General features: G+C 34.3%; 2 protein-coding genes across 6 annotated transcripts in view; one reads left to right on the top strand and one right to left on the bottom strand.

Annotated features, from left to right (window-relative positions):
• The window catches only part of LOC125860573 (inositol hexakisphosphate and diphosphoinositol-pentakisphosphate kinase VIP1-like), a 470,733-nt gene that overhangs the window by 161,059 nt on the left and 283,347 nt on the right, over window positions 1-26,327 (bottom strand). The gene's annotated exons all lie outside the window — the stretch shown is intronic.
• LOC125860578 (translation factor GUF1 homolog, mitochondrial) lies at window positions 10,255-19,641 on the top strand. 5 transcript variants are annotated; one of them, XM_049540574.1, is made up of 12 exons: window positions 10,280-10,650; window positions 14,748-15,477; window positions 15,947-16,103; window positions 16,186-16,240; window positions 16,540-16,607; window positions 16,708-16,812; window positions 16,944-17,015; window positions 17,357-17,470; window positions 17,724-17,864; window positions 17,941-18,000; window positions 18,577-18,782; window positions 18,889-19,640. In XM_049540574.1, exons 1-11 carry the CDS (start codon window positions 10,336-10,338, stop codon window positions 18,740-18,742), a joined length of 1,983 nt encoding a protein of 660 aa, XP_049396531.1. In that variant the 5' UTR covers window positions 10,280-10,335; the 3' UTR covers window positions 18,743-18,782; window positions 18,889-19,640. The 5 variants fall into 5 exon arrangements, with proteins under 5 accessions (XP_049396530.1, XP_049396533.1, XP_049396531.1 ...); XM_049540575.1 differs by having other exon boundaries at window positions 19,056-19,639; XM_049540573.1 differs by having other exon boundaries at window positions 10,255-10,650; window positions 18,577-19,640.

A 26,327-nucleotide genomic window follows, 5' to 3' on the forward strand; every position in this document is an offset into this window, starting at 1 on the left:
TGGTTAATACCACTGAAGAAACTATCACTATTGATAGTAATCATCAAACTTTTAGATTATTATTTGAAAATGATTTGTCCCCTTATAGGGACATTTACAGATTCATGCATATTGGCTTGGTCCAGATGGCATTTAAGCCCTTCACCTTGAGTGGACTACCAGAAAGCTTCATAGCAGCTTTAAGATATGGTAGAAACCAAATTTGGAAGAAATCCCTTATATGGACCAAACAAACTAGTCTTGCTTATGGACCAGTTTATTTTAATGCTTATCCGAATTTATAGATTTCGTTACAGGATGAGAATTCATTAAGTTCTCTTATGCTTAATGTTAAGCTTCATGGTTATGATTATATGCCTGGAACTGAAGTTGTTTGCATATGCTATAGAATTTATTATAAACTCTTTCATACTTTGAATTCTATGTGTAATATTATTGATTTTAAAAATGAAACTATTCTTATAAAAACCAATTTTGGTAAATCTAAAGTTGCTACCAGAAGACCTATCCGGTGGGACGAAATTGATTTCCCACAAGAGTGGGTTATTGAAGGAGCAGCCCAACCAAAAGATAATATTAATAATGAGGTTTTGGAAATTGAACAGTTTAATGATGGAACTGTTAAAATTAAGTTTTCTGATTCTATATCTATGCATAATAGAATTGATAATCATAGCATGTCTTCTAGAATTTCTAGATCTAACTCTTCTTATATTTCTCCTGTTGATTATATTGTACAGGTTCCTTCTAGAGCATCTACTTCTCAGATTAAAGAAAATTATAGATGTGACAATCTTAAAATGTATAAAGATAATATTGCTAGACCTATTCCTAGGCCCAGCTAGGACTTAAATATAACTGAGTCTAAAATAAATTTTCCAGATGAATTTTCTATATAGAATTGTTTTATTATGATTGAAAATCAAATTGATTTTAGTTCGAGTTCATCGGCGAGAGAAAAGATTTCTAAAGAATTTCAGAAATCTAGATAAAAACCTTTCAAAAAATGGTTCTTTAATAATTTTAATAAAGAAGATCAGATTGGTTTTCAAGAAGAATTTTATACTGATCTTATTAGATCAAAGAAAAATGTTTTAATTGCTTTTGTCCCATGGTTTATGACCAGGCATGTTCTTAATTATATCTCTATGATAGAAAGAGATTTTACTACAAAATCTATTTTTTCTCCTTTACAATATTTTCAAATTAATAAGGATGATAAGATTGTTCATTTTAATGCTCTTTCAAAATTATTTGAAGATAATACTGCTTTACTTACTACACAACATATTAATATTGTGATTATGCAGCATAATTATGCTAACATTTATATGAGCATATTAGGAGAGGATATTACTTCTATTCATGATAAAGTTGATAAACTACTTTCAAGATTCAGTTCCAATTCTAAAGGAAAAGAGAAAGTAGCCAATACCAGTATCCAACCTCCCCCGTAGATCGGTGATTTCAAGTTAAAAGACTTTTCAGAACTGGAGGATTTCTTAATACAGACCATCCAATGTATAAGGAATTTTTGGATTTTATGCAATCCAAGGAAGGAAAGGATAATGTTCCTCCGTCTTATTCCACAGTTCTCGCAGATGAAGAGAGCGCAGAAGTATTCTATCAAACTGATAAAAAAAAGTCATTCTTCTTCTAGAACACAGTGACTTGCGATGGAAAAATGACCAATGACAATTAATGTCAAGGTATTTGGATTCAATTTCTTATACTACACCTGCTTATAAATACAGGATGCATTATGAGATGAAACTCTCAACGATAGGGTCTGGTAAATTCCAGCATTTTTACCCAGCCAATACAAGAAAATTTATAACTTTTCAAATATCATTATAAAAAGAGTTTTGACTCCAGAAGAATGGGGAATGAGTCCCTTGAATCAAAATGAATATATTCACCCAGAACAAAAGATAGCAGTAAAATATAATTACTGGGATTATGTGAACAACTTTAATAAACCTTTATTATATGAAAATGCTAATAAATAGATTTCCTGGTTCATAAAAATATGCTTCCAGGTTTTCGACCAACCAATTCCAAATTGGTTTTGTAAATGGTGAACTTTATATGGTCCCTCGGTAAAAACATTACCAGAACCTTACTAAAAGTTATATTCTGAGTGGCTGGACATCTCCCCTAAACTTATAAGTTTAGAACAAGATAATATATTATTTGAAGGTATGTCCTTGATGTATTTTTTCATAGAATTCTCAATTCCCTGGATTATGAAGTGGTCCGTACAGGTTAATAATACCTCTGAAGGATTTCCATGTCTACAGAGAACTTTTCGTACAAAGTTCTGGAATAAGCTGATACAAAAAAGACCCTAAAGGAAAAACTCATAGTCAAAAAATACTTGATTTAATAAATATAACAATAGACAAATACCATAATATAGATACATTAAAATCACAGGTGGATGATCTCAGTCCATTCAAACAAATTGCGAGGAAGCTTCATATGAAGTAAAAAGAGATTTGATAAAAAAATCTCGATATAGATATTAGGGATGATATATCCATGGTGTCAGCAAGCCACACCAACGATGATGATGAATCATGCATGGCAGGAGAGGCCCAGAGTGCTAATAGCAACGAAGAGATTGACATCGATGCTCTTCTCAAAAGACTCCAAGAAAAAGTGGAAGAATCTTTCAGCAACACCACCTGCAAGGGAAAGGGAAAGGTGTAAAGAAGGCCCCACAAATTAAATAATTAGGGTAATAAATCAAAAGACTTAAATAAAGCAGGCCAGAATGATATGTCGGCCATATTTCGTAGTGGAAAGACCATGCCTGTTTGTCGGTTTTATTCCTTTATTATTGGCCATTGTAAATTGCGTGGGCCACCTTATCATATCATTTTAGATTTCTCGACATCTATATAAAGAGGCGAAACTTTGTTTAGTGAGGCAGGTCTTAGAACCCCCTCTCTCCCTATCTCTCTCTGTAGTATTGTAATAATTTTTTCTGTAAATCTTTTGAGTTTAAATAATAAAAAGCCTTCAGTTTGGTTGGTACATCATCTCGTGTGGAGTTCTACTCCAGGTACTATTTAATTTCAGTTTTCTTTATGAGCTTAGCCTAAATGATAGGCTAAACTATTTGTGTTGATATAACATACTAAGTTACTATAAGATATGGTGATTATGTATATTATTAAGATAGTTTGAACAATAAAACTAAGGTCAAGTATAAGCGATCCAGGCAGGTTCTTGAAAGGTTGTCGAAAGAATCTGTTGGATTACCCGTTAGCCAGGAGGGCGTGTAGGACAGACCCGAATAGTAGAAGCTTTCATTAACTATTGACAGGATAGTTTATACATGTAAAGGCACCTTGAGTAAAACTGAACGATCCGTCGAAATTTTGGTATCAAAGTCATGGACTTTTAGTAACTATAGGTGGTATAGGTCAGCACAGTGTTTAATTATGAATATTATAAAGAGGAGGTCTACTGTTAAAAACAGTAGAAAAGAAGAATATGATATACCACAACATCTTAATCTACTTAATAAGTGGACTATTCCTAAAATTCCTACCAGGATTATATACCAGATGGGAACTTTTGAGAAACTCGATCTCAAGGAAGTGGTTAATACCACTTAAGAAACTATCACTATTGATAGTGATCATCAAACTTTTAGATTATATTCTGAAACTGATCTGTCCTTTTATAGGGATATTTACAGATTCATGCATATTGGCTTGGTCCAGGTGGCATTTAAGCCCCTCACCTTAAGTGTCTACCAGAAAGCTTCATAGCAGCTTTAAGATATGGTAGAAACCAAAATTGGATGAAATCCCTTATAGGGACAATACAAACTAGTCTTGCTTATGGACCAGTTTATTTTAATGCTTATCCGAATTTACAGATTTCATTACAGGATAAGAATTCATTAAGTTCTCTTATGCTTAATGTTAAGCTTCATGGTTATGATTATATGCCTGGAACTGAAGTTGTTTGCATATGCTATAGAATTTATTATAAACTCTTACATACTTTGAATTCTATGTGTAAGATTATTGATTTTAAAAATGAAATTATTCTTATAGAGACCAATTTTGGTAAATCTAAGGTTGTTACCAGAAGACCTATCCGATGGGACGAAATTGATTTCCCACAAGAGTGGGTTATTAAAGGAGCAGCCCAACCAAAAGATAATATTAATGATGAGGTTTCAAAAATTGAACAGTTTAATGATGGAACTGTTAAAATTAAGTTTTCTGACTCTACAACTATGCATAATAGAATTGATAATCATAGCATGTCTTTTAGAATTTCTAGATCTAACTCTTCTTATATTTCTCCTGTTGATTATATTGCATAGGTTCCTTCTAGATCATATACTTCTCAGATTAGAGAAAATTATAGATGTGACAATATTAAAATTGATAAAGATAATATTGCTAGACCTATGCCCAGGCACAACTCAGACTTAAATATAACTGAGTCTAAAATGAATTTTCTACATAGAATTGTTTTATGATGACTGAAAATCAAATTGATTTTAGTCCGGATTCACCGGCGAGAGAAAAGATTTCTAAAGAATTTCAGAAATCTATATGGAAACCTTTCAAAAATTGGTTCTTTAAAAATTTTAATAAAGAAGAACAGATTGGTTTTCAAGAAGAATTTTATACTAATCTTATTAGATCAAAGCAAAATGTTTTAATTGATTTGTCCCATGGTTTATGACCAAGCATGTTCATAATTATATCTCTATGATAGAAATAGATTTTACTCTAAGTAATGGAGAAGTTACAAAATATGTTTTTCCTCCTTTACAATATTTTCAAATTAATAAAGACGATAAGATTGTTAATTTTAATGCACTTTCAAAATTATTTGAAGATAATACTGTTTTACTTACTACACAACATATTAATATGATGATTAAGCAGCATAATTATGCTAACATTTATATGAGCATATTAGGAGAGCATATTACTTCTATTCATGATAAAGTTGATAAACTACTTTCTAGACTCAGTTCCAATTCTAAAGGAAAAGAGAAAGTAGCCAATACCAGTATCCAACCTCCCCCGTAGATCGGTGATTTCAAGTTAAAAGACTTATCAGATCTGGAGGATTTCTTAGAAAAGAGATCTAAAGGCGGTAGTCTAATGTCTTTGAAGGTTGATAACCTGTCAGGAGAAGAAAGCAGTCATAAGAAAGATTTTTCTGATGATATTAATAAAGTCTCAAAAAAATATGCGAGAAAATCGATCCAAAGGATGTACTACTATCCTAGACCTACTCCTCAGGATGTGCTCTTGGAAGAGCATGAACATATTATAACTAATACAGTATTCGATCAAAATGATAAAAAAAGAAGTCATACTTCTTCTAGAACACAGTAACTTGCGATAGAAAAATGACCCATGGCAATTAATGTCAAGGTATTTGGATTCAGTTTCTTATAAAAAATTCAGAATTTTGTATCTTTTCTCAATCTGTATTCAAACCAGTATGTATGCTATTAATATTTGTATTCATTCAAAATCTCATGTTATATAGTTTATGAATCTTGTATTTGTTTCAAATTTGATTCCAAATGTATATCAACTAAGGCTAGCAAATGGACAGGACCGGATCAACAGGATCGATTTTACCGGAATGGGTACCGAAATCGGTCCTCGTTACCGGATTTCGTTACCGGAACCGGTTTTACCAGAAATTTTCAAAGGTTTCGTCCGGTTCTTTAGTTACCGGATTGGAACCGGTTTGGACCGGACTGGAACCGATTCTTACCGGATCATTGTGTATCGATAATTTTATTTTTTTTTATTAACTTTAATTATTATATAATATTATATTATTAATTAATAAAATTATATTATTAAAAAACTTCAATCTAAAACTTTTAACTTTAAAGTTACTTTAAAGTTTCAATTGAATTTAAGTTTAAACTTTAAACTTTAAAGTTTAAAATTGACTTTAAATTTTAAAGTTTATAACTTTATATTGAATTTAAAGTTTAAAATTGACTTTAAAGTTTAAAGTTTATATTGACTTTAAAGTTAAAACCTTAAAATTCAATTTTATATTAAAGTTTAAACTAATATTAAAATAGTTGAAAATTTAATTTCTAAAATGACTTGGATTAAATATAAGAGACTATTTTAAAAGAAAATCAAGGCGAATAGCCGTATATTTGTTCAAATAAATAAATTGTACAATACAAACATTAGAAAGAGACAAAGAGTACATAATCTAGGTATTAAATATTAATTATTGTACTAACAATTGAAACTTTTTTTAAAATCTTTTTGTAACTTTTGTATTATTTCAAAAGAAACATTTTTTGGAACTTGTATTTGTCGTTCTTCTTCCATTGCTTCCATACCATCATCACTATTATCACCAAATATTTCATCTATTTCGTCTTCTATTTGGCTATTTAATTGTGGTAGTCCGATATTTCTTCTTTCGGCATTGACCCAATCTCAAAACAACACCGATATTTTCAAACTATCATTTGCTAATGAATATCGATGATCTCCAATCATAAATCTCGCCGCACTAAAGGCTTGCTCTAAAGCGATCGATGATGCCTGAATCGCTAGCACATCTCGAACAATCTTAGCAAGGGTCAGAAATTGATTTTCACGATTCTTCCACCATACTAATATTGGAGCTTGTAGTTGTCCTTCTTCATGCCTAATCTTTTCCCGTGCCTGATTGAAATATAAATCAAGTATTATATAACTCTCTAGCTTTTATATATATGCTACTTTTACAATCTTCAACACAAGGAGTTTCATCATCTTTAATTTCTAAATTTGCATAAATTTTTTCAACCATTCTTTCAACACCTTTTAATTTGTAATTTGGGTTGAAGTAGTAGCAGTCAAATAGATTTGAGGAATAGGGAAAAAATATTTTTTGAATTTTTCAATCATAAAAGCAAGGGAATCTTCAAATCGATCTTTTCCTTTATACTTTGCAAATTCAGATGAAATAACACAAATATTTACTAAAACAGAAGCAATAGTTGGATAATATTGACCAGAAGCAACATTTGTTGCTTTATAAAAAACACTTAAAAATTCAATAAGTTCTTTTGTATTTTCCCAATCTTCATAGCCAATTCTCAAATTCGGGTCCGCATTATGAGCATTAAAAACTAATTGTACCGGCTCTTGATAAATATAAGCAACTTAAAGCATTTCAAATAAAGAATTTCATCTAGTGCATACTTCTTTTGGAACTTTTCTATATTCAAGTCCACATTCTTTACAACGATTTTTAAATTCTGTAATTCTAGCTTTTATTTTAGCTTTAAAAATCCAATTACAAGCAAGTCTAATTTTTTCACAAGAAATTCCAAATTGAGAAATGTCATCTTTTACTATCAAATTATACATATGTGCGGCACACTTAAAAGAATCATTATCAATTGGACAAAGTTTACATTTTAAATAATCAATTGCTTTTAAATTATTAGAAGCATTATCTAAAGTGACAATCATTATTTTATCACATATTCCATAAAATTGTAAAATAGAGCCTATTTTTGTTGCTATATAAGCACCGATTTTAATTTCTTCAACATATTTATATCCTAATATTCGTTTTTGCATGTTCCATTCATGGTCAATCCAATGGACAGTAATTGTAAAATAATCATTACCATTAGGACTACGTCCCATATCAGAAGTAATAGATAATCTACCATCATAATAAACAAATAAACAACGAAGAAAATGACAATATTCTTTTTGATATTTAAAAAGATCACTTTTAATTGTACTTCTTGGAATACCTTCATAATCTGGGTTATACAATTCCCGAATATATTGAATAAAACCAGGATGTGAAGGAAATGAAAAAGGCAAACCACAAACAACAACCATTTTAGCTAATTCTCTACGATCTTTTTCTTTACTATATGTGCTGTGTGTGCTTCGGCTAGCCGGGTTAGTCATATTTAATACACTTTGAACCATATTAGAACCTCCAGCTCCCATAGAATTTTCAGGTTGAGGTATTCCATTTCTATTAGCCCTTTCTATATCATCTAGGCGAGCAAATTCTTTATTACACGTTTTCAAATGTGTTCTTAGTCGTCCCGTTCCCCCTTGTGTACCCGTAGTTACATGTTTCATGATCAATTTACATTTCGTACAAGTAACAGTAGTTTTTTCCTCATTTTGTACCAAAAATTTCCATTCTAAAGATCTTTTAACACGTACAACGGTCTTTGAAAAAGTAGGTAAAGAGGGGACTTCATCTTGTTCCGGTAATTCAGTAGCCGGACTAGTAAGGGTAGGGGTCTCATCATCTTCCTCATTTATTTCTACTTCCTCATCTAATTCTTCCTCAAAATTAGTAAAACATCTATTTAAAGTTTCATGATCTACTTCATTTTCGGAAATAAATTCAATAGGTCGTGAGTCTCGTGTAAAAGAAGTTTCATCAACATGAGTATAATCATTAGTATTAATTCTAAATCTAGGAGGTGGCAATTTTTTAGAATTAGAACTACTTCCTCCTCCCCTATTATTTTTTCTTTCCGACATTGGTCTTTTACCACTATATTTTTCCAAATTCATGTTCAAGTTTAAAATAATTAATATTATGAAAAACAAGCAAAGATAATATAACAAAAAAATAAAATAACTTAATTAATAAACAAATAAAAAATTAAAGTTGGATCTAATGTACCGAACGTCTACGTAAAAGTAGACGTATAACCAAAGCCAGAATTGAGAGAAGCCAATTGAAGCTTCCGATTTACTTCAAATAAATCTCCGAAATTCGAACTCCAAGTCAATATCACAAAATAATAATTATGAATTTATGAGAGATTCAAAATTAAGAGATTTTATAAGATATTAATGAAATAGTTTGTGAATTTGTGATTTAAATGAAAATATGGGTATATTTATAGTGTTAAGGGGTAGAGAGGTATGGGGGGCTGTTTGGAGCCGTTTTGGGCCCCAGCCCAACGGCTAAAAGGGCCCAACAGCTCTATAACATTCAACTTTTTTTTTTTTTTAAATAAATTAAATTGACCGTTGAACCGGACCGGAACCGGTTCTTACCGAACCGGATAAAAATCCGGGTTCCGGTACCTATAAGACCGGTTCCTTATCGGTTCAACCGGTACCGGACTTACCGGTATAGGAACCGGACCGGACCGGACAAAAACCAGTCCAATTGCCAGCCTTAATGTCAACTAGTTATATATTTTATTTAAGAATAATTGCAGCAAGTATTCACTAATTCCTATTCAGTTTTATATTTCATTGTCACTTTTCCATCATATTATTTTTGTTTTTTATATATCATTATTTATACAAAATACAACATAAAAAATTGAATGAATACAAATACAAATAATATACATATTGGAATGAGTATGACTTAAGAAATGCTACAAGATTATGAAGAAAACAATAAATACACAGTGAAAAAAATACATGAATACAAATATGTTTCTTAAATAACTATAGATTCATTTGGCATACCTATTTGGAATGAATACAAACTAATAAAGAAATACAAGTTTCATTATACAAAATACAACATGAAAACTAGAATGAATACAAATACAAATAGTATACATATTACAATGAATACGATTTAAGAAAGGATACAAAATTCAAAAAAAAAAAAAATACACTGTGAAAAATGTATGACAAATAACAGATAAAACTACATGTGTTCAAATTTGTAAATTAAAAAAATTCAAATTTAATCTATAAAACTATAAGTTATTATCATAGAGTTTCATAACACTATTTTGTTTTGAAAGACAAGGCCAAATAATGACGCACGAGAGACGTTTCTACTAAAAATAAAACAATCACAATTTAGACAAGGAAGATAGTTTGGAGTTAAATGTGGAGTTTTAGGAAGAAGTAAAAGAATCACCTATTTTGGGTCTCATAATCTTTTGTGACGGAAGTAATGAGGACTTTCAACAATTTTATCTAATTTGAAAGATTCTTTCCCTTGATTTTCTCTAATTTGTTATTTCTTAGTTATATTATGTTAATTTAAGTAAAGAAAAAATATACATATAAAACAGCCTTGTAACAAAATAAAATATTGAGATTTTAAATAAATATTAAAAATATGGCTAATGAATGATTAAATGGTAAAATATTAGCGATTTGAAAATTTTCCCATTATTTTATTTGTTTATTAACTCAAAATTCATTTTGAAGGTGAATCAGTCCATATCGACGTCCCCACGACATTTTGACAATTTGTATTGGTCTCTCTAATCAAAAAAACAAAGTGAACCGCAAAGCCCTAATGTAAAACCCTCAGCTTTGTGGTTCTTCAAACACAAATCGTGGGGAAATGACTACTTTCAAGAGAGCTTCAAGAGGTCTCACATCCAAATTAGCTGCAATTTATACTTGCAATTTTCATCCGGTAACCTCTTTATCGCATTTTTCTTATACTCAAAATGCTTCATTTTGCTCTCGTCCTCGCCAAAACAATAAAGAAGGATCAACTATAGATTTGAATCAGTACCCTTCTGATAACATTCGTAACTTTTCAATTATTGCCCATGTTGATCATGGAAAATCAACCTTAGCTGACAGACTTCTGGAACTTACTGGAACCATTAGAAAAGGACATGGTCAGCCTCAGTACTTAGATAAATTGCAGGTAAATTCCCCTTCATTCATGTTATAATAAGTAATGGTTAAAATGCTCTTTAAGTTTGAAGTTGCTCAATTTTATTTTCTTTTTGAACTGGAGCAACCCCTGTTTCTTCAAAAATTTACTCCAATATATGTAAACTTCTAGTTAGCGGTAAAGGTTGTGTAAACTTCAATCTTGTAGACACCACTTTTGTGGGATTACACTGAGTATGTTGTAGATGTTAAGTTTGAATAGACATGGAGGTAGCGGAGAAGTTAGAAATTTTGCTAAGGGTATGTATGAAAAATTATTTGACAATATATTTCGTATAATTTTCTATATGCATAATATAATTTTTCGACGAATAGCGTCCGATTGGCCACCCTGGGCTGGGCTATATGTGGCTATGTGGATCTTACGAAAGTAACGAGGACATGACATATATGCCATAACATTTGTATAACTATAATATATGATTTTTGTAACATGCCATCTGAAATATTTTCATAACATTTGTGTGGTTTTAAAAGGTGAAAAGAGAAGTTAAGTTAAAGTTGTAACCAAACTTAGAAACAAGTGATTCTTTTTGGAAAGGGACTAAAAAGGAAATATTGCCAGATAAACTGGAATACTCTTCCTTGTGAATTTTTTAATCTTTCTAGCTAGAAGTCGAGACATTCAGGGGTTACTTGTTGAAGTTAACTTAATTATGTCTCCAACATACCCTTGCATGGACGAGCGTAATACTTTCTTATGGGTCAAACACCTGAAAATTCATTTTTCATGGGTAGAAATGTGTGACCATTTCATATAAAAAGTTAAGCTATTAGAAAGAGTACATTTTTATTACTTAATTATGTCTTCGACATTATTTTTTTAATAGTGAGAAAAAAAGAAACTTTTATCAAAACTTTTGGGTTGAATCAGAATATTTTTGAACTTTTGGTTGGCTTTGTTATTTACAGTGTATTTTTATAAATTTTCCATTTGCCCGATAAAAATGCCTCTCATAATCAGACAGCGTTTAGGGACGAGCATGTAAACTATTTTGAGGTTATCTTTGATCATTTTTCTGGGTCCAGAAGCCTTTATTCTGTAACATTTGTGCTAATATGATTATTTCCTGGCTCAAATATGGGAAGTTGTGTGTTAGCTGTTGTAATGCGTTTGCATTTACTTATTAGCTTTAGGTGAAAGTGAAACTTTACATACATATTTGGCTTGGAATGAAGGCAGTCCTATATTGGTATGAGGCTTATGACAATTTCACACCCTTATAAAAAAACAAACAAAAGAATTAGATTTTTTTACACTCATAGGAGTTCGTTGTCGTATTCTTTAGGAGCAGACAATTGTGGAGCGTTTGTCTTTCATCCTTTGTCTGTGACAGAGGTTGTGTATGTTGTGTATGTAGGGGTATAAGGAAGGGGATAAGTTCGGTTAAGAGGCTATGTACTTCATGGATTTATGCATATTTTTTTTGTACTTTGAGGTTATCAATTTGAAATTCCAGATCACATCTTTATGAGAGAGAACTAGAGGTGAAGTGTGACACAGTAGTGCTAATCATCTTGGTTATTTTTCCCCTTCTAAATAATGAATATAGTTGAGACAGATGTTCACACCCTAGGAAAGTGATGCTGATCTGAAGTGATAACTATCCTACTGTTGTTTGAAATGGTGTTTCTGAACAAAAAGACTAATTGTCTGTTTAACTATTCGAGGATGGAACTAGAAGAGAAATTGTGTTTGGTATGAGGTGGACTATGACAGATCTAATTTCGAGAGGTTTTAAATGAAAGTTAGGGAAAGAAAATCAGTATCTTTTTCTTTTTTTTTGATAACCGAAAAATCCGTTTGTGACCCGCCCTTCGACCAATCACAACCTTCTAAACTCGGTGGATAATGGGCCCGCCCCTCTACCCTTCTCCACTTAAATACCGGGCTTCGCTTTGCATGGTGTGGGGCTTGAACCTACGACCTAAGCCACAAATCCTCCACCTTTTGCCACTTGAGCTAGGCCTTGGGGGCGAAAATCAGTATCTTTTTAAAAGCTAAATGGTAGGAAAGCCTTGCTTTTGTTGGTTTGTGGTGAACCTTTTATTTTTAGTGGTAGGTGAAGGTGTTAAAAGGGGACATGGTATGGTAGACCTAAAATCACATGGAAGGAAGTGTCTCAAAGGACCTCTAAATGCTTGGTATCAATAGATATGGCACAATGGAAGAAAAAGATTCACATAGGAGATAGCTGCTAGTTGAGGATAGGTTTTTGTGAAGGAGGAACTAACTAAGTAGCTAATCACACTTGCACCAATCACAGTGTGTGTATAATATAATACAATTATAGCTAATAACACCAAGGTACTTGTATACACTTAGTTAGTTCCTTTACACCCCCCTCCTTCAAGCTAGGAGCTATGAAGATGTTCTTCATACCTAGCTTGGACATAAGATATGTGTGAGGGCCTTTGCCAAGTGCTTTAGTAAGAACATCTGCAGGTTGTTCGGAGGATGGAGGTAGGCAGTGACAAGTAGTAAGCCATCCTGAATCTTTTCTCTGATGAAGTGACAGTCAATGTCCATGTGTTTTGTTCTCTCATGAAACACATGGTTAGCAGCAATTTGTAATGCTGAAGTACTATCTGAATAAAGAGGCACTGGTAATGAAATGGCAACACCTAATTCCTGAAACAAACCAACAGTCCAAACAACTTCTGCAACAGTTGAGGCCATGGCTCTGTACTCAGCCTCAGCTTCGCTTCTAGAAACTGTAAGCTGCTTTTTAGACTTCCATGAAACAAGTGAATCTCCATACTTGATTAAGTATCCAGTGATTGAGTGATTGACCTTTTGCTGTTGATACATGAACCCCAATCAGCATCACGAAACACCTTCAAATTATTTCCACCAGTAGATGACATTAAAATTCCCAGACCTGGTGATGTCTTCAAATACCTGACCAGTCTGAGGGCTGCATTCATATGTGAGGCCTTTGGTACATGCATAAACTGACTTAAACACTAAACTGTAAAGGATAGGTTTTAGACTTGTATGAAACTTTTATTATTGTTATTGTTATATATATATATACACATATATTAATGCATTTTCAGTTATACAGTATTTTATTTATTATGATGATGATATGATATGAGCTTATCCAAACTTGTTTGGGACTGAGACATAGTTGTTGTAGTGGTTCATTAATTGTTGAGAAGATTAACCAGTTCCCTTCTTCTGACCACAACACTTTGATATGTGTCTCGAACTAGTTTCTTGTGCTATTGCTACGGAAACTAGCTCCCTCTTCAAAACCTCTAACCTCTGCCTCTCCGCCAACTTCACCCCTTTTCCCACCCTCTCTGACTCCCAAACTTCATTTACAATTTCCTTAATTTTGACCTTTACCCTTCCAAAACACTTATTCCACATCCTAATTTTTTTGTTACTTTTAACTTTTTTTGCAAGTCTGAAAGAGGGAGTTCCAACTTCCAACCACTTCATAGCTATTCCACCAATCATTCACTCTGTGACCAAAGTCCACCACATGCAACCACATGTTCTCGAATCTGAAAGATGCTCTTATGCTTGTGCCTCTTCCACCCTCCAACATGATAGGTAGGTGATGCAATGTCAATTTGGGAGGGCGTCTGTATCACATTTGGAGTCAACTCCTACCTAGTGGTAGACACCAAGAACCTGTCAACTCTTGATCAAAGATGTAGAACCTTCTGACCTGGCCCAAGTGAAACTAGCACCTATCAAAGGAGGATCATTAAGAAAATGATAATCAATATACTTTAACTCCATTTCCCTGAACAGCACCTGACAGCCCACTCTTTCTTCCAGGAATCTAATAGTATTATAGTCTCCACCTAACACCCACAGAATATTCCAATCCCCCAAAGCCACCGCCATCTAATCGCAAAAAATCTCTTTAGACCTCTCCCTGGAAGGACTATACACACCCTCAAGACCCCACTTGAACTGAGCAGCTAACAAAATCTGTACTGTTTGTCATTATTAGAGAACTAATTACTTGTGCTCTTTGTTCATATATATGCAATTAACTCCTGATACTGTTTGGTATATTTATGTGAAAAATCTGTACTTTGTCTTAGGTAGAGAGGGAACGGGGAATAACTGTTAAAGCCCAAACAGCAACTATGTTCCATCGTCACAAGTTCCTTGGCAGTGACACAGATTTTTTGTTGAACCTTATTGACACACCTGGGCATGTGGATTTTAGCTATGAAGTATCCAGATCTTTGGCAGCTTGTCAAGGTGCCCTTTTGGTTGTTGATGCAGCCCAAGGTGTGCAGGCACAGACTGTTGCTAATTTTTACCTCGCGTTTGAATCAAACCTGGCCATAATTCCTGTCATAAATAAAATTGATCAACCCACTGCTGATCCAGATCGGGTAAAAGCACAGCTCAAATCCATGTTTGACCTTAATCCAAGTGATATACTATTGACATCAGCAAAAACTGGTCTAGGTCTAGAGCAGGTTCTTCCTGCTGCAATAGAGAGAATTCCTCCACCCCCTGGTAAAAGCACTTCACCTTTGCGAATGCTTTTACTGGATTCATATTATGATGAGTACAAAGGAGTTATCTGCCATGTGGCTATTGTTGATGGTGCTCTGCACAAGGGTGACAAGATTTGCTCTGCTGCGACTGGCCAAAGTTATGAAGTTTCCGATGTTGGTATCATGCACCCAGAACTTGTGGCGACAGGAATCCTTTTAACAGGTCAAGTTGGATATATAGTCAGCGGAATGCGTTCAACAAAAGAGGCCCGTGTTGGAGATACTCTACATCATACACGAACAGTTATACAGCCCCTTCCAGGTATCTTTGCTATGTCTATGCCATAGATTTTAGAGGAAAATTGGAATATTTAGAAAAGTACATCAACTTGCTTATGTGGACTGTGGAGAACATATCTTTCATAGTCGAGATGTCCATGTTATTTATGATGTCTCGAGTTCCTTTCCCCTACCGACCTCCCCCTGCACGCCCAAAAAAAATTGTGAGAGGGAAACTTTTGGTGGATCTTCCAAATGGGCTTTAGAGAAAATGCCTCACAAGAGATTTTGGTTGATGTTCCATAAACAAAAGCAAATGATGCATTATGTTAAAGCTTATGATTGGACAATACATCCTATCAACAGTTTTAGCTTCATACCCTGAAAGGTTTAGCTATGCACAATGTCATCATGGCCCCTAAAAGATTTCATTATGAGATGGTTTGTGTGTTTTTCTATTCTTGTTAGCAGAGCTTGTCTCATCACAATATTTTCCTTGGTGATACATGAAGGTTTCAAGCCAGCAAAACATATGGTCTTTTCTGGCCTATATCCAGCTGATGGATCTGATTTTGAGGCACTTAACCATGCCATAGAGAGACTGACGTGTAATGATGCCAGTGTCTCTGTAACTAAAGAAAGCAGCACAGCTCTAGGTCTGGGTTTCAGGTATGGATAAATCGTAATTCTTGACATTATATTTTAACTTCATTTATTGTTCCTAATTTAGTCTCTTAACCCCTTCTAACAGATGTGGTTTCTTGGGCTTACTTCACATGGATGTTTTTCATCAGCGACTTGAGCAGGCATGTTCATAAAGTCATTTTAAATGTATTTGCCTCCGTTAAAACCTGAATTGATGAATATCAAACAAGGAAGACAACCTATCTCTTGCATAAGCAATTACTTCTCCAGATGCTGGTCTCTCTTGTTGGAACCCCTCTCTCTCTCGTGCACGTGCACACACTTGTACAAAAAGATAAAAAAGGAATAATAAATATGTCTTGATTCCTTCCTCTTATGGTTTCTTTTTCTGTTTGGAACAATTGAAAGATAGCACTGTATTTTACTTCAGAAGTTGATTATTTAGTGTAATGGCTGACAGGAACATGGAGCACATGTCATTTCCACTGTTCCTACAGTGCCATATATTTTTGAGTACTCAGATGGAAGGTATGGTTGGTTACCTGCATGCTTTTACCTTTTTAAACGCTCTTTACCAACCTTACCAATCTTCTTCTGTTTCCTCCTTTTCTCGGTTCTATGCTTGTAGCAAATTACAGGTTCAGAATCCCGCTGCTTTGCCTTCAAACCCCAAAAATAGACTCATTGCCAGCTGGGAACCTACTGTGTTAGCTACTATTATAATCCCTAGTGAGTAAGCTCCCATGAACTTAACATTTTTTGTTATTTTCCCCAGCAATCTGTGGCAATTTCTTGATCTCTCTGCTTGGGGTTGTTTGGTGTTAAGGAAGTATATGTTTACTCACATCATACTACTGCTTTAAGGTATGTGGGGTCTGTTATCACTTTATGCGCTGAGCGTCGCGGGGAGCAATTGGAGTACTCATTCATTGATAGGTAACTGTTTCTTCTTATGCTGATTAGATGTCTGCTCATGAAAGATGTACCAAGTATGTGGCACACAGAGTGACATGAAAGCTATTACATTTTCTTTTTGTTTTTAACTTTATTCTTTTCTTTTCAATCATTTATTTTTAAGTGAAACTAGTGGGTGATTACAGCCTTTTAATATCTTGCCAAATATCTTCTGGAAAGACACTTTATATAGCAAAGCATGCTTGATTTGAAATTGATTTTTTTTTCTTTTTTGGACTTTCATGAGGAATTTCTTTTCATCTTTTCTCAAGTTCTTATTAACTTCAAGATTGATGGTATACAAGTTTTCCCATCTTGTGCAGCCAGCGAGCTTTCATGAAGTATCGCATGCCTCTGAGGGAAATTGTTGTGGACTTCTACAATGAATTGAAAAGTATAACATCAGGATATGCTTCGTTTGATTATGAGGATTCAGAGTAAGTTCGCTCCTCTCCTCTTCTTGTGCTGTTTCTCTCAGGAACATACAAACACAACACAGAAATTTATCCATCAAATAAATAAGTATGAAGGACTCACCTGAGCATCTTTCCGCACATAAAAGTTTAATTCATTCAGCATAAAAGTTTTCCACAACAATTTTTTCTAGTTGCAAGTGCTTCTGATCCAATTTTGCTGCTTCCACTTTTCCTTTCATCCTCTTTTTTATTTTTTTATTTTTTTTGGGGATAGATATCAGGCTTCGGATTTGGTGAAGCTGGATATTCTCCTTAATGGCCAACCAGTTGATGCCATGGCAACCATTGTCCACAAATCAAAAGCTCCACGTGTTGGCCGCGAACTTGTGGAGAAGCTTAAAACGTTTATAGACAGGTTGACTTATTCACCCTGTTATCTGTTTCATTTTGTTTTATTGCTACTTCCAGTTCTAATACAGATAGTTGAGCAGGCAGATGTTTGAAATTATCATACAAGCTGCTATTGGATCTAAGGTCATAGCCCGGGAGACGTAAGTTTAATTTCTCCATCGATATCATACATCTGGCAGACTATTACATTATCCTGTGAAATATAATTATCACTGTTTCAGTTTTTTTCTATAACACTTCTGTTATTATACAAAACAGTGGTGATTATTTATGGTTTCCTCCCCATGATGAGTGGCCACCATTGAAGTAAAAACATGCTATTGAACAGCTGTTTTTGGCTGATTGCTTACTAGATTAAGGATTTAACTGGCAATCTTATTCCACCTTGTTCCCAGTCTCAGCTTTTTCGTCTCTTTCAGAGTCTGCAAGTAACACTTTTTTGATAGTAGACAACAACCTTTTTAAATCTTTAGATTTTTAAGTATAGTAGGGAAAAAAAAAGTTTGTAGGAACAGGGAAATTTTGGAATACATGTTCATGCTTTTACTCCCTTCCCTTGTCCGGTTTTGTATTTTGCAGGAGGAGGAATGGGGTGGTTCACCCGATGTTGTTTCTTCTATATGCGATGTATACTTTTTTAGAGTATTAAAATTTTTTGGGCTAAGTTTCATAGATAAACGGTTGTAGTGCTGTTTGATTTATATATCTTGTTTCAGGCTTTCTGCTATGAGAAAAAATGTTCTGGCAAAGTGTTATGGTGGTGATGTTACAAGAAAGAGGAAGTTGTTGGAGAAACAGAAAGAAGGGAAGAAGCGAATGAAGCGAGTGGGATCCGTCGATATACCCCAAGAGGCATTCCACGAGTTACTCAAGGTCTCATGAAGACTATCTTAAATGCCTTCTAGATTTCTAGATACAAAAGGTAAATGAAGGAATTCCTCTATTTCTTCCCAGTTAATAAGTGTATTTGTTTTGTCCCCTTTAGGGGCAGGTTCTTGATAATTGAATATTGATAGAAGTTTTAGCAGACAGGGGAGACACTGATGAGTAGAAAATGGGAACACTAGACTGACAAGAAAGTTGTATCACGGGATTTAAACTCCTCGTCTAATGAAAAATTAGTTAGGAGTAGTAATAAGTGTTACTCAGTACCATGTTAGCTCGGTTAACATAACTGATTTTTCCTTGCATAAAGCGTAAGATGTCGTCATATACAATGATGGATACCCACACAGTTGATGTTGTACAATCACTAAGTTCCATTGCACAAGCTACCTTTGTTAGACGAGTGGATGAAGATAAAGTTCGACGGGTATGACTATAAAACCCCAATTTTATCCTCATTTTATCCCTAGAGACATACAAATGTTTTGTTATGGTCAAAGTTGACCCCTTTTTTCATGTGTTGGAGGTGGGATAATTTAAGCCATTGAATAACCCTTTTTGATGACATTATTGTTGGAAGAAAGATCAAATCAGGTCTCTATTGGTCCATCGTACAACATGGATCTCAGCTGCATACTCAGCAATATTTGAATTCAGAAGTATACCAAGTGCCATGGTAGAAAATTTTCTTGCTAGAATTGATAGGGACGTGACATTTCCTTAGATTATTCGTTTCGTCCAAATCGTTAGAGGGTGGCATAAATTGAGTCCTAATACTGTAGTTGATTGAATTTGGAACTAGATTATGGAAAACTTGATTGTTAACGTTGCTTGTCGTCCCAGATTTTAACCGTATGATGTAACAACTTTGGTTGAAATTGGTAACCGCATTGATTCTTCATTCCGTCTCTCTATTTTTTATTACTGATTTGAAGTTAATGGGTTCAAAATTTTAGTCTAATTAAATTACCGGTTCTAAATCAATAATTTGTATATATTCAACAGAGATCTCGAGATAAATATAAAATTTTGACCTTATTAGGTTCGGCCGAACCCATAAGTGGTATACTAGCGCTGCGGCTCTGCCCCTCTGTAATTTTGAGGGTGCATGTTCAAGCTAATCCAACTTTTTTTTCAGCATTTTAATTTCAATTATCTTGAATTTTATATTATTAAACAACGTACAAGTCAATTACAGGTAACGATACATAGTATGCCGCATCAGTGATAATTAATCTGATTGACAAGCTTTTATCACACATTAATTTTATATATAGTTTTTTTTTCCTCCTTTCAGTTTTAGGATATTCTACCTGAAGTAAAATCTGTATTTTATTTTCAGATTACTAATCTCACTTATTATTAAAAAATATGTTTTGCCGACCTGATATGTTTGTGGGAAAAATCATACGGTATCGGTGCATGTAAGATAAATCCAGAAAAGAAAAGATGTTAGTAATTTGTTACAAGCAGTTGAATTAGTGCTCTAACCTGTTTTAATCCATTCAAATTTGGTTCAATCCGTCCATTTGTAACTTTCAAATGCTACTTGCAAAATTTGATTGTCTTGGTCCTAAAGTAAAGTTGGGGTTTCTAAATATTCTCTAAAAGATAGATATTCACTATAATTATAACACTCTCATTTGAATGTCTAATTAATAGATAATGTGTCTCGTTAAAAACCTTACTTAAAAAACATCAAAAAAGAGAAACTCTAGTGAAGGAAAAGAGTACACATTTCTAATAACATGCATCGACTGCCTCATTAAAAACCTTACAAGGAAAACTCAGTGGAACTAAACCTCATAAGGGAAAAAGAGTGCAACGCGTATTAACTCACCCTAATGAGAAAATCTATTTAAAGTATTGAATCTTTTGCATTCCAAGCTTGTGCACCATCTTCTTGAAGTTGCAATTGGTAGAGACTTGGTGAATAAGTCAGCCACATTGTCACTTGAACGGGTCTGTCACATATTTATATCACCATTCTTTTGGAGCTCATGTGTGTAGAAAAGCTTTGGCGAAATGTGCTTTGTTCTATCTCCTTTTATGAATCCTCCCTTAAGTTGTGCTATGCATGCTGCATTATCTTCATATAAAATGGTGGGTACTTTATGACACTCCAAACCACATTTTTCTCGAATGAGATATATCATGGATCTCCACACACATTCTCTACTTGCTTCATGAATAACTATTACCTTTGCATGATTTGAGGAAGTGGCTACGATAGAATGCTTTGTAGATCTCCAAGATATGGCAGTACCCCCACATATAAACACATAGCATGTTTGAGATTGAGCTTTGTGTAGATCAGATAAATATCCTGCATCAGCATAACCAACAAGATTGGAACTGCAATTGTCAGAATAAAATAAACCCATATCCCTTTAAGATATCACAATATGTGTTTGATATCATTTCAATGTCTTCTAATAGGAGCAAAGAGACTATATCAGGCATTGTAATATTGGCAAGATACATTAGTAGGTACTTCGAAACCAAGGATTTCCTCGTTCTTTTTTTGAGGTCGGAACGGATCTTTATTCACATCAAGTGAACAAACAACCATCGGTGTACTTAATGGATGCGCTTCATCCATACAAAATCTTTTCAATACTTTTTCTGTGTAGGCAGATTGATGAACAAAAATATGGTTTGTAAAATTCTCAATTTGCAAATCAAGACATAATTTTTTTCCTTCCAAGATCTTTTATCTCAAATTCATTCTTTAAATAATCTATTGCCTTTTGAAGCTCTATTGGAGTTCCAATAAGGTTTATGTCATCAACATAAATAGCAAGTACAACAAGTTTCGATATTGTTTTCTTTATTAAAACACATGGACAAATTGCATCATTTGTATAACCTTCCTTAAATAAATACTCACTAAGATGGTTATACCACATGCATCCAGATTGCTTCAAACTATACAGTGATCCTGAGATTTTGAACTACATGCTTCAAGCATCATAAATTCTTCGGGAATTTTCACGTGTTTCTCATTATCAAGTGATCCATAAAGATAGATTGTAACCACATCCATCAAATCCATTTCAATTCCCTCATGGACTGTGAAATTAATGAGATAACGCAATGTTATTGCATCCATAACAGGTGAGTATGTCTCTTCATAATCGACATCAAACCTTTGTGAAAATTCTTGTACAACAATACATGCTTTATACCTCTGTGTTTCATTTTTCTCATTTCTTTTTTCACACAAAAATCCATTTACAATAAACAAGTTTAATACCATTAGGTGTTTGAACTATAGATCCAAAAATTTCACGCTTGACAAGTGAATTCAACTCTGAGTGAATTGCTTCTTGCCGTTTTGGTCAATCATTTTGTTGTCGAAATTCTATAACAGATTGAGGTTCAAGATCCTCACTATCTTGCATGATTCTTGTTGCAACATATATGCAAAGACATAATCAATCAGTATTTCTGATCGATTATGATTAATTTCAACATCTCTTGAATTTATGGATAGTTCCTTATTTCCTTAAGTCTCAAGATCATTGATTCCTTCATAGATATCAGAATTATTCAAAGTTTGAACTTTCATATGATATTCTTTCATAGTATCATCTTTTCCTTAATTGTTTTTTCTAGGATTTTGATCCTTAGAACCCAATAGTCTACTAATCTTTAGACGTGCTTCTGACTCATTAGCTATGACACTAGTGGATGGTCCTATAGGGACTTCAATTCAAATTGGGACATTCTCTGCAGGAATATGTAAATTAGTAATCATTTTGAAATCTGTAAATGCATTAGGCATTTGATTTGCAATTTTCTGGAGGTGAATAATCTTTTGTATTTCTTGCTCACAAATAGAAGGACACCGATCAAGATGAGACAATGATAAATTTTTTCACAAAATTTCTTTTTTTATTTCACTATTTTCTCCCCTTAGTTTTGGGAAAACTGTCTCATCAAACTGACAATCTTCAAATTGAGCAGTAAATATGTCTCAGTTAATGGTTCAGGATAGCAAATAATAGAAGGCGATTCATACCCAACATATATTCCTAACCTTCTTTGAGGCCTCATCTTAGTGCGTTTTGGTGGTGTCAGAGGCACATGAACAACGCATTAAATTTTTTTAGATGAGATATATTAGGTTCTTGACCCATAACCAGTTGCAATGGAGAATACTTATGATAATTTATCGGTCTGAGAAGAATAAGTGTTGCAACATGCAAAATTGCATGACCCCACACAAAAGTGGAAAACCTAATTTTCATAAGTAATGGTCTTACTATTAACTGCAAACGTTTAATGAATGACTCAGCGAGGCCATTTTGAATATGAAAATCAGCAACAAGGTGTTCAACTCTTATTCCAATTGGTAGACAATAATCATTATTCCAATTGGTAGACAATAATCATTAAATGCTTGGGAAGAAAACTCTGTAACATTATCAAGGAGAATTGACTTAATCTGATAACAAAAAACTCTGTCTTTAATCTTATTATTTGTGCCAACAATTTTACAAATGCCAAGTTACGAGATGACAATAGGCACGCATGAGACCATTTAGAAGAAGCATCTATTAGGACCATAAAGTATCTAAATGACCTACTAGGTGGGTGAATAGATCCACAAATATCCCCATGTATACGTTTCAAGAATACATAGGACTCAATCTCAACTTTCGTTGGTTATGGTCTCAAAATTAACTTGCCTTGATAAAAAGCCGTACCAGAAAATTCACCATTTAAAAGATTTTTTAGATCCGTTAATGGATGTCCATTTAATTTTTCTATAATCCATCTCATCATTATATACCCAAGATGTCCCAGACGATCATGCCAAAGTACAAAGTATTGAAATCAGTATACATCTGATTTACTATAAAATGTGCCTCAATTGCACTAATTCTTGTCTAATACAAGCCAGAAGATAAAATAGAGAACTTTTCTATGACACATGTATGCCTAGAGATATTATTGGTGATACCAAGATATTCAATATTATTTCATCCATTAATTGGATATGATAATCATTTTTACGGATGTCACGCCCCGAGGCTACTCCCTAGGCATAAACACATGACCTAGGATCTTGAATGACCCCAAGCTAACCCTCAGCTGGCATATCATAAGCAAACTGAACATATCTATGAAAAGATAACTAATGCGGAAGCTAAATCATGAAATAACTAAATGATGGGGAATACCCAATACTGGTGTGAATATATATAAAATTCTAAGAGTTTAGTGATACTAAATAATCACTAAAAAACTAAAGTTGAATCTAACTATGTCTGAAAAAGCTCTAACTGACTAGAGTTGTTGGGACATGCGCCCAGCTAACCCTAGCAAAACTAAAACTAAAATGAAAGACTAAATCTGAAAACATGTCTATTGTCCTCGAAGTATGAGGACTTACCACTGAAGCTGCTGATGTGGATCGGGAACCAATACACACGTGATCTGAATACTAAGGACCTGAACCTACATCATGAAAAGATGTAGCACAGAGTATGCGTCAGTACTTGGAAGGTACTAAGCATGCAGGATAAGATAAAAGCTGAACAAAACATATAAGCTAAAAAAAATACATAACTAAGCAATAACATAATCAGAACATGATGGAAATACTGAGATATACTTAAAAGAACTAAACTGAATGCAATGACCAAGTACATAACATGTTGAGACTAAATACTGAAGTATAACTGAAGACCTGGTCAAATACACTAGAGTCTTACTGTGGGAGCTACTATTAACCAACATAAAACCACGTGAGCTAAACGTGGTGTCCGATGTATACGCCCCATCGAGATGACCCAATATACCTTGCCAGGGGTATAAAGGCATGATTGTTCGATGTATACGCCCCATCGAGAGGACCCAATATACCTTGTTAGGGGTATAAAGGCATGAATGACGTGATCACTAAAGTTGATGCCCAACAGAGGGGACTTATAAACCTATGGGGGCACGTAGTTCTGGGACTATAAGGGTAAACTGGAACCCTAGTCCACTCGGTGCTAAGCCTACTCCCAACTGAATATGTGTATGATACATTATGACTGAAATACTGAAATACGGAATAACTCAAAATATTGACATGAAAAATCTGATAATGTAACAATTATATACTGATAATGTGACATTCGAAAACTGAAGCATGTATATCTGTTTAACTGACCTAGCATGGTAATTCATGAACTAAGAGAATCTACACAACTAGGGTTCTGAGTTTCATGCAAAGACCTAAGCAACGATTCCACGAAAACATGATAATCTGATTTTGGAATACTCTAACAGCTAAATCACAACTAATATCTAAGGTTTGAGAAACCCTGCAAATCAAGAATCTGACTTAATTCTAGGGACCTAGTGGATGAAAGGAATCCACTAGTGAAATCCCACATACCTGGTGACGAATTTCAAGGAGAAATCTTTCGATTTCGGGGCTGGAACTTGCTGGTCGTTCTTGGGGAAAACTGGCACCTCTTTTTCCTCTTTTGTTCTAAGCTTGGTGAATTCTAGAGAATAATGGTTTAGGGTAAAAGTTGACTAGAATAATAGGCAAAAACTGACCAAAATGAAATAGTTTAGGGTTAAAATAATTAGGAAAAGACCCAACTACCCCTAACTAAAAAGTCGACTGGCCCATCGACGGAGCTGACTGACGGGTAAGTCGACTGACGGTCCGTCCTGTCAGTCGTCGTTTGGCTGTCAGAGGGGTGAAATCTGTGTTCTGAAACTAAAAGTTGACTAGCTCATCAATGGAGCTGACTGACGAGCCGTGAGTAGACTGATGGTTAGTAGGTGGCCTCCATCGGTGGCACCTGCAACTTCTGAAATCTGGAATTTTTTTCCTTTCTCAAATTTGGGGTGTTACAATATCTCCCCCGGGAACATTTGCCCTCGAATGAAGTCTAAACTTGCTGGGTATGGAGGGAAGGAGCTGCAATCCCTACCACTAAGTACTAGAAATTGATATGTAACTGAACTAAGTTCCAAGAACGTGCAAATATGCTGAAAATGCAAGAACAACTGAAGGAACAAGACACTGAGACTGATTTTACGCAAGAGTAAATTGAGAGACTGGAGAGGAAACTATTATCTCAAGCTGAAATAGAATTGGAAGGAAAGAGATGAGGATCCTTTGCCTTCATGGATGCTTCTGCTTCCCAAGTAGCTCCCTCTATGAACTGACTCCTCCAAGCTTGTCAAATCTCATCACCCCATTCATAGGTGATACTTTCAGGAAAACCCAATCATCTATCCCAAACCCTAAGTTCCTTCTCCTTACATCTACATAGGACTTTTGTCTCAAGTCTATTTCTGACGAGTTGAACTTTTTCCCATAGCTTCATAAACCGAATCTGGCTAATCAAGGTTGCTTCACCTACTCATCCACCTTAGGAACACATAAGCGACCATCTCCCCCTTGGGAGAAAACCTCTACTTTCTGCTGATGAACTACACCTTCCAACTGGAATAATATAGGATCATTGTCCAGTTTTTCCTTAGCCTCTGCTACCAATGAAGGTTCTGATCTATTCTGGACTATCACACCACCATCTGATGTGTCCGTAAGACTAACTCCTAAGCG

Source organism: Solanum stenotomum, chromosome 3 (assembly GCF_019186545.1).
Source record: "Solanum stenotomum isolate F172 chromosome 3, ASM1918654v1, whole genome shotgun sequence".
Classification (NCBI taxonomy): domain Eukaryota; kingdom Viridiplantae; phylum Streptophyta; class Magnoliopsida; order Solanales; family Solanaceae; genus Solanum; species Solanum stenotomum.

What these genes read in the sequence shown, in the direction of transcription:
- LOC125860578 (XM_049540573.1), top strand. Translation starts at nt 10,336, where the DNA reads ATGACTACTTTCAAGAGAGCTTCAAGAGGTCTCACATCCAAATTAGCT. An exon ending in TTTGAGTACTCAGATGGAAG is followed by an intron (nt 16,608 to 16,707) that starts GTATGGTTGGTT and finishes CTATGCTTGTAG; the next exon opens with CAAATTACAGGTTCAGAATC. An exon ending in GAGTACTCATTCATTGATAG is followed by an intron (nt 17,016 to 17,356) that starts GTAACTGTTTCT and finishes CATCTTGTGCAG; the next exon opens with CCAGCGAGCTTTCATGAAGT.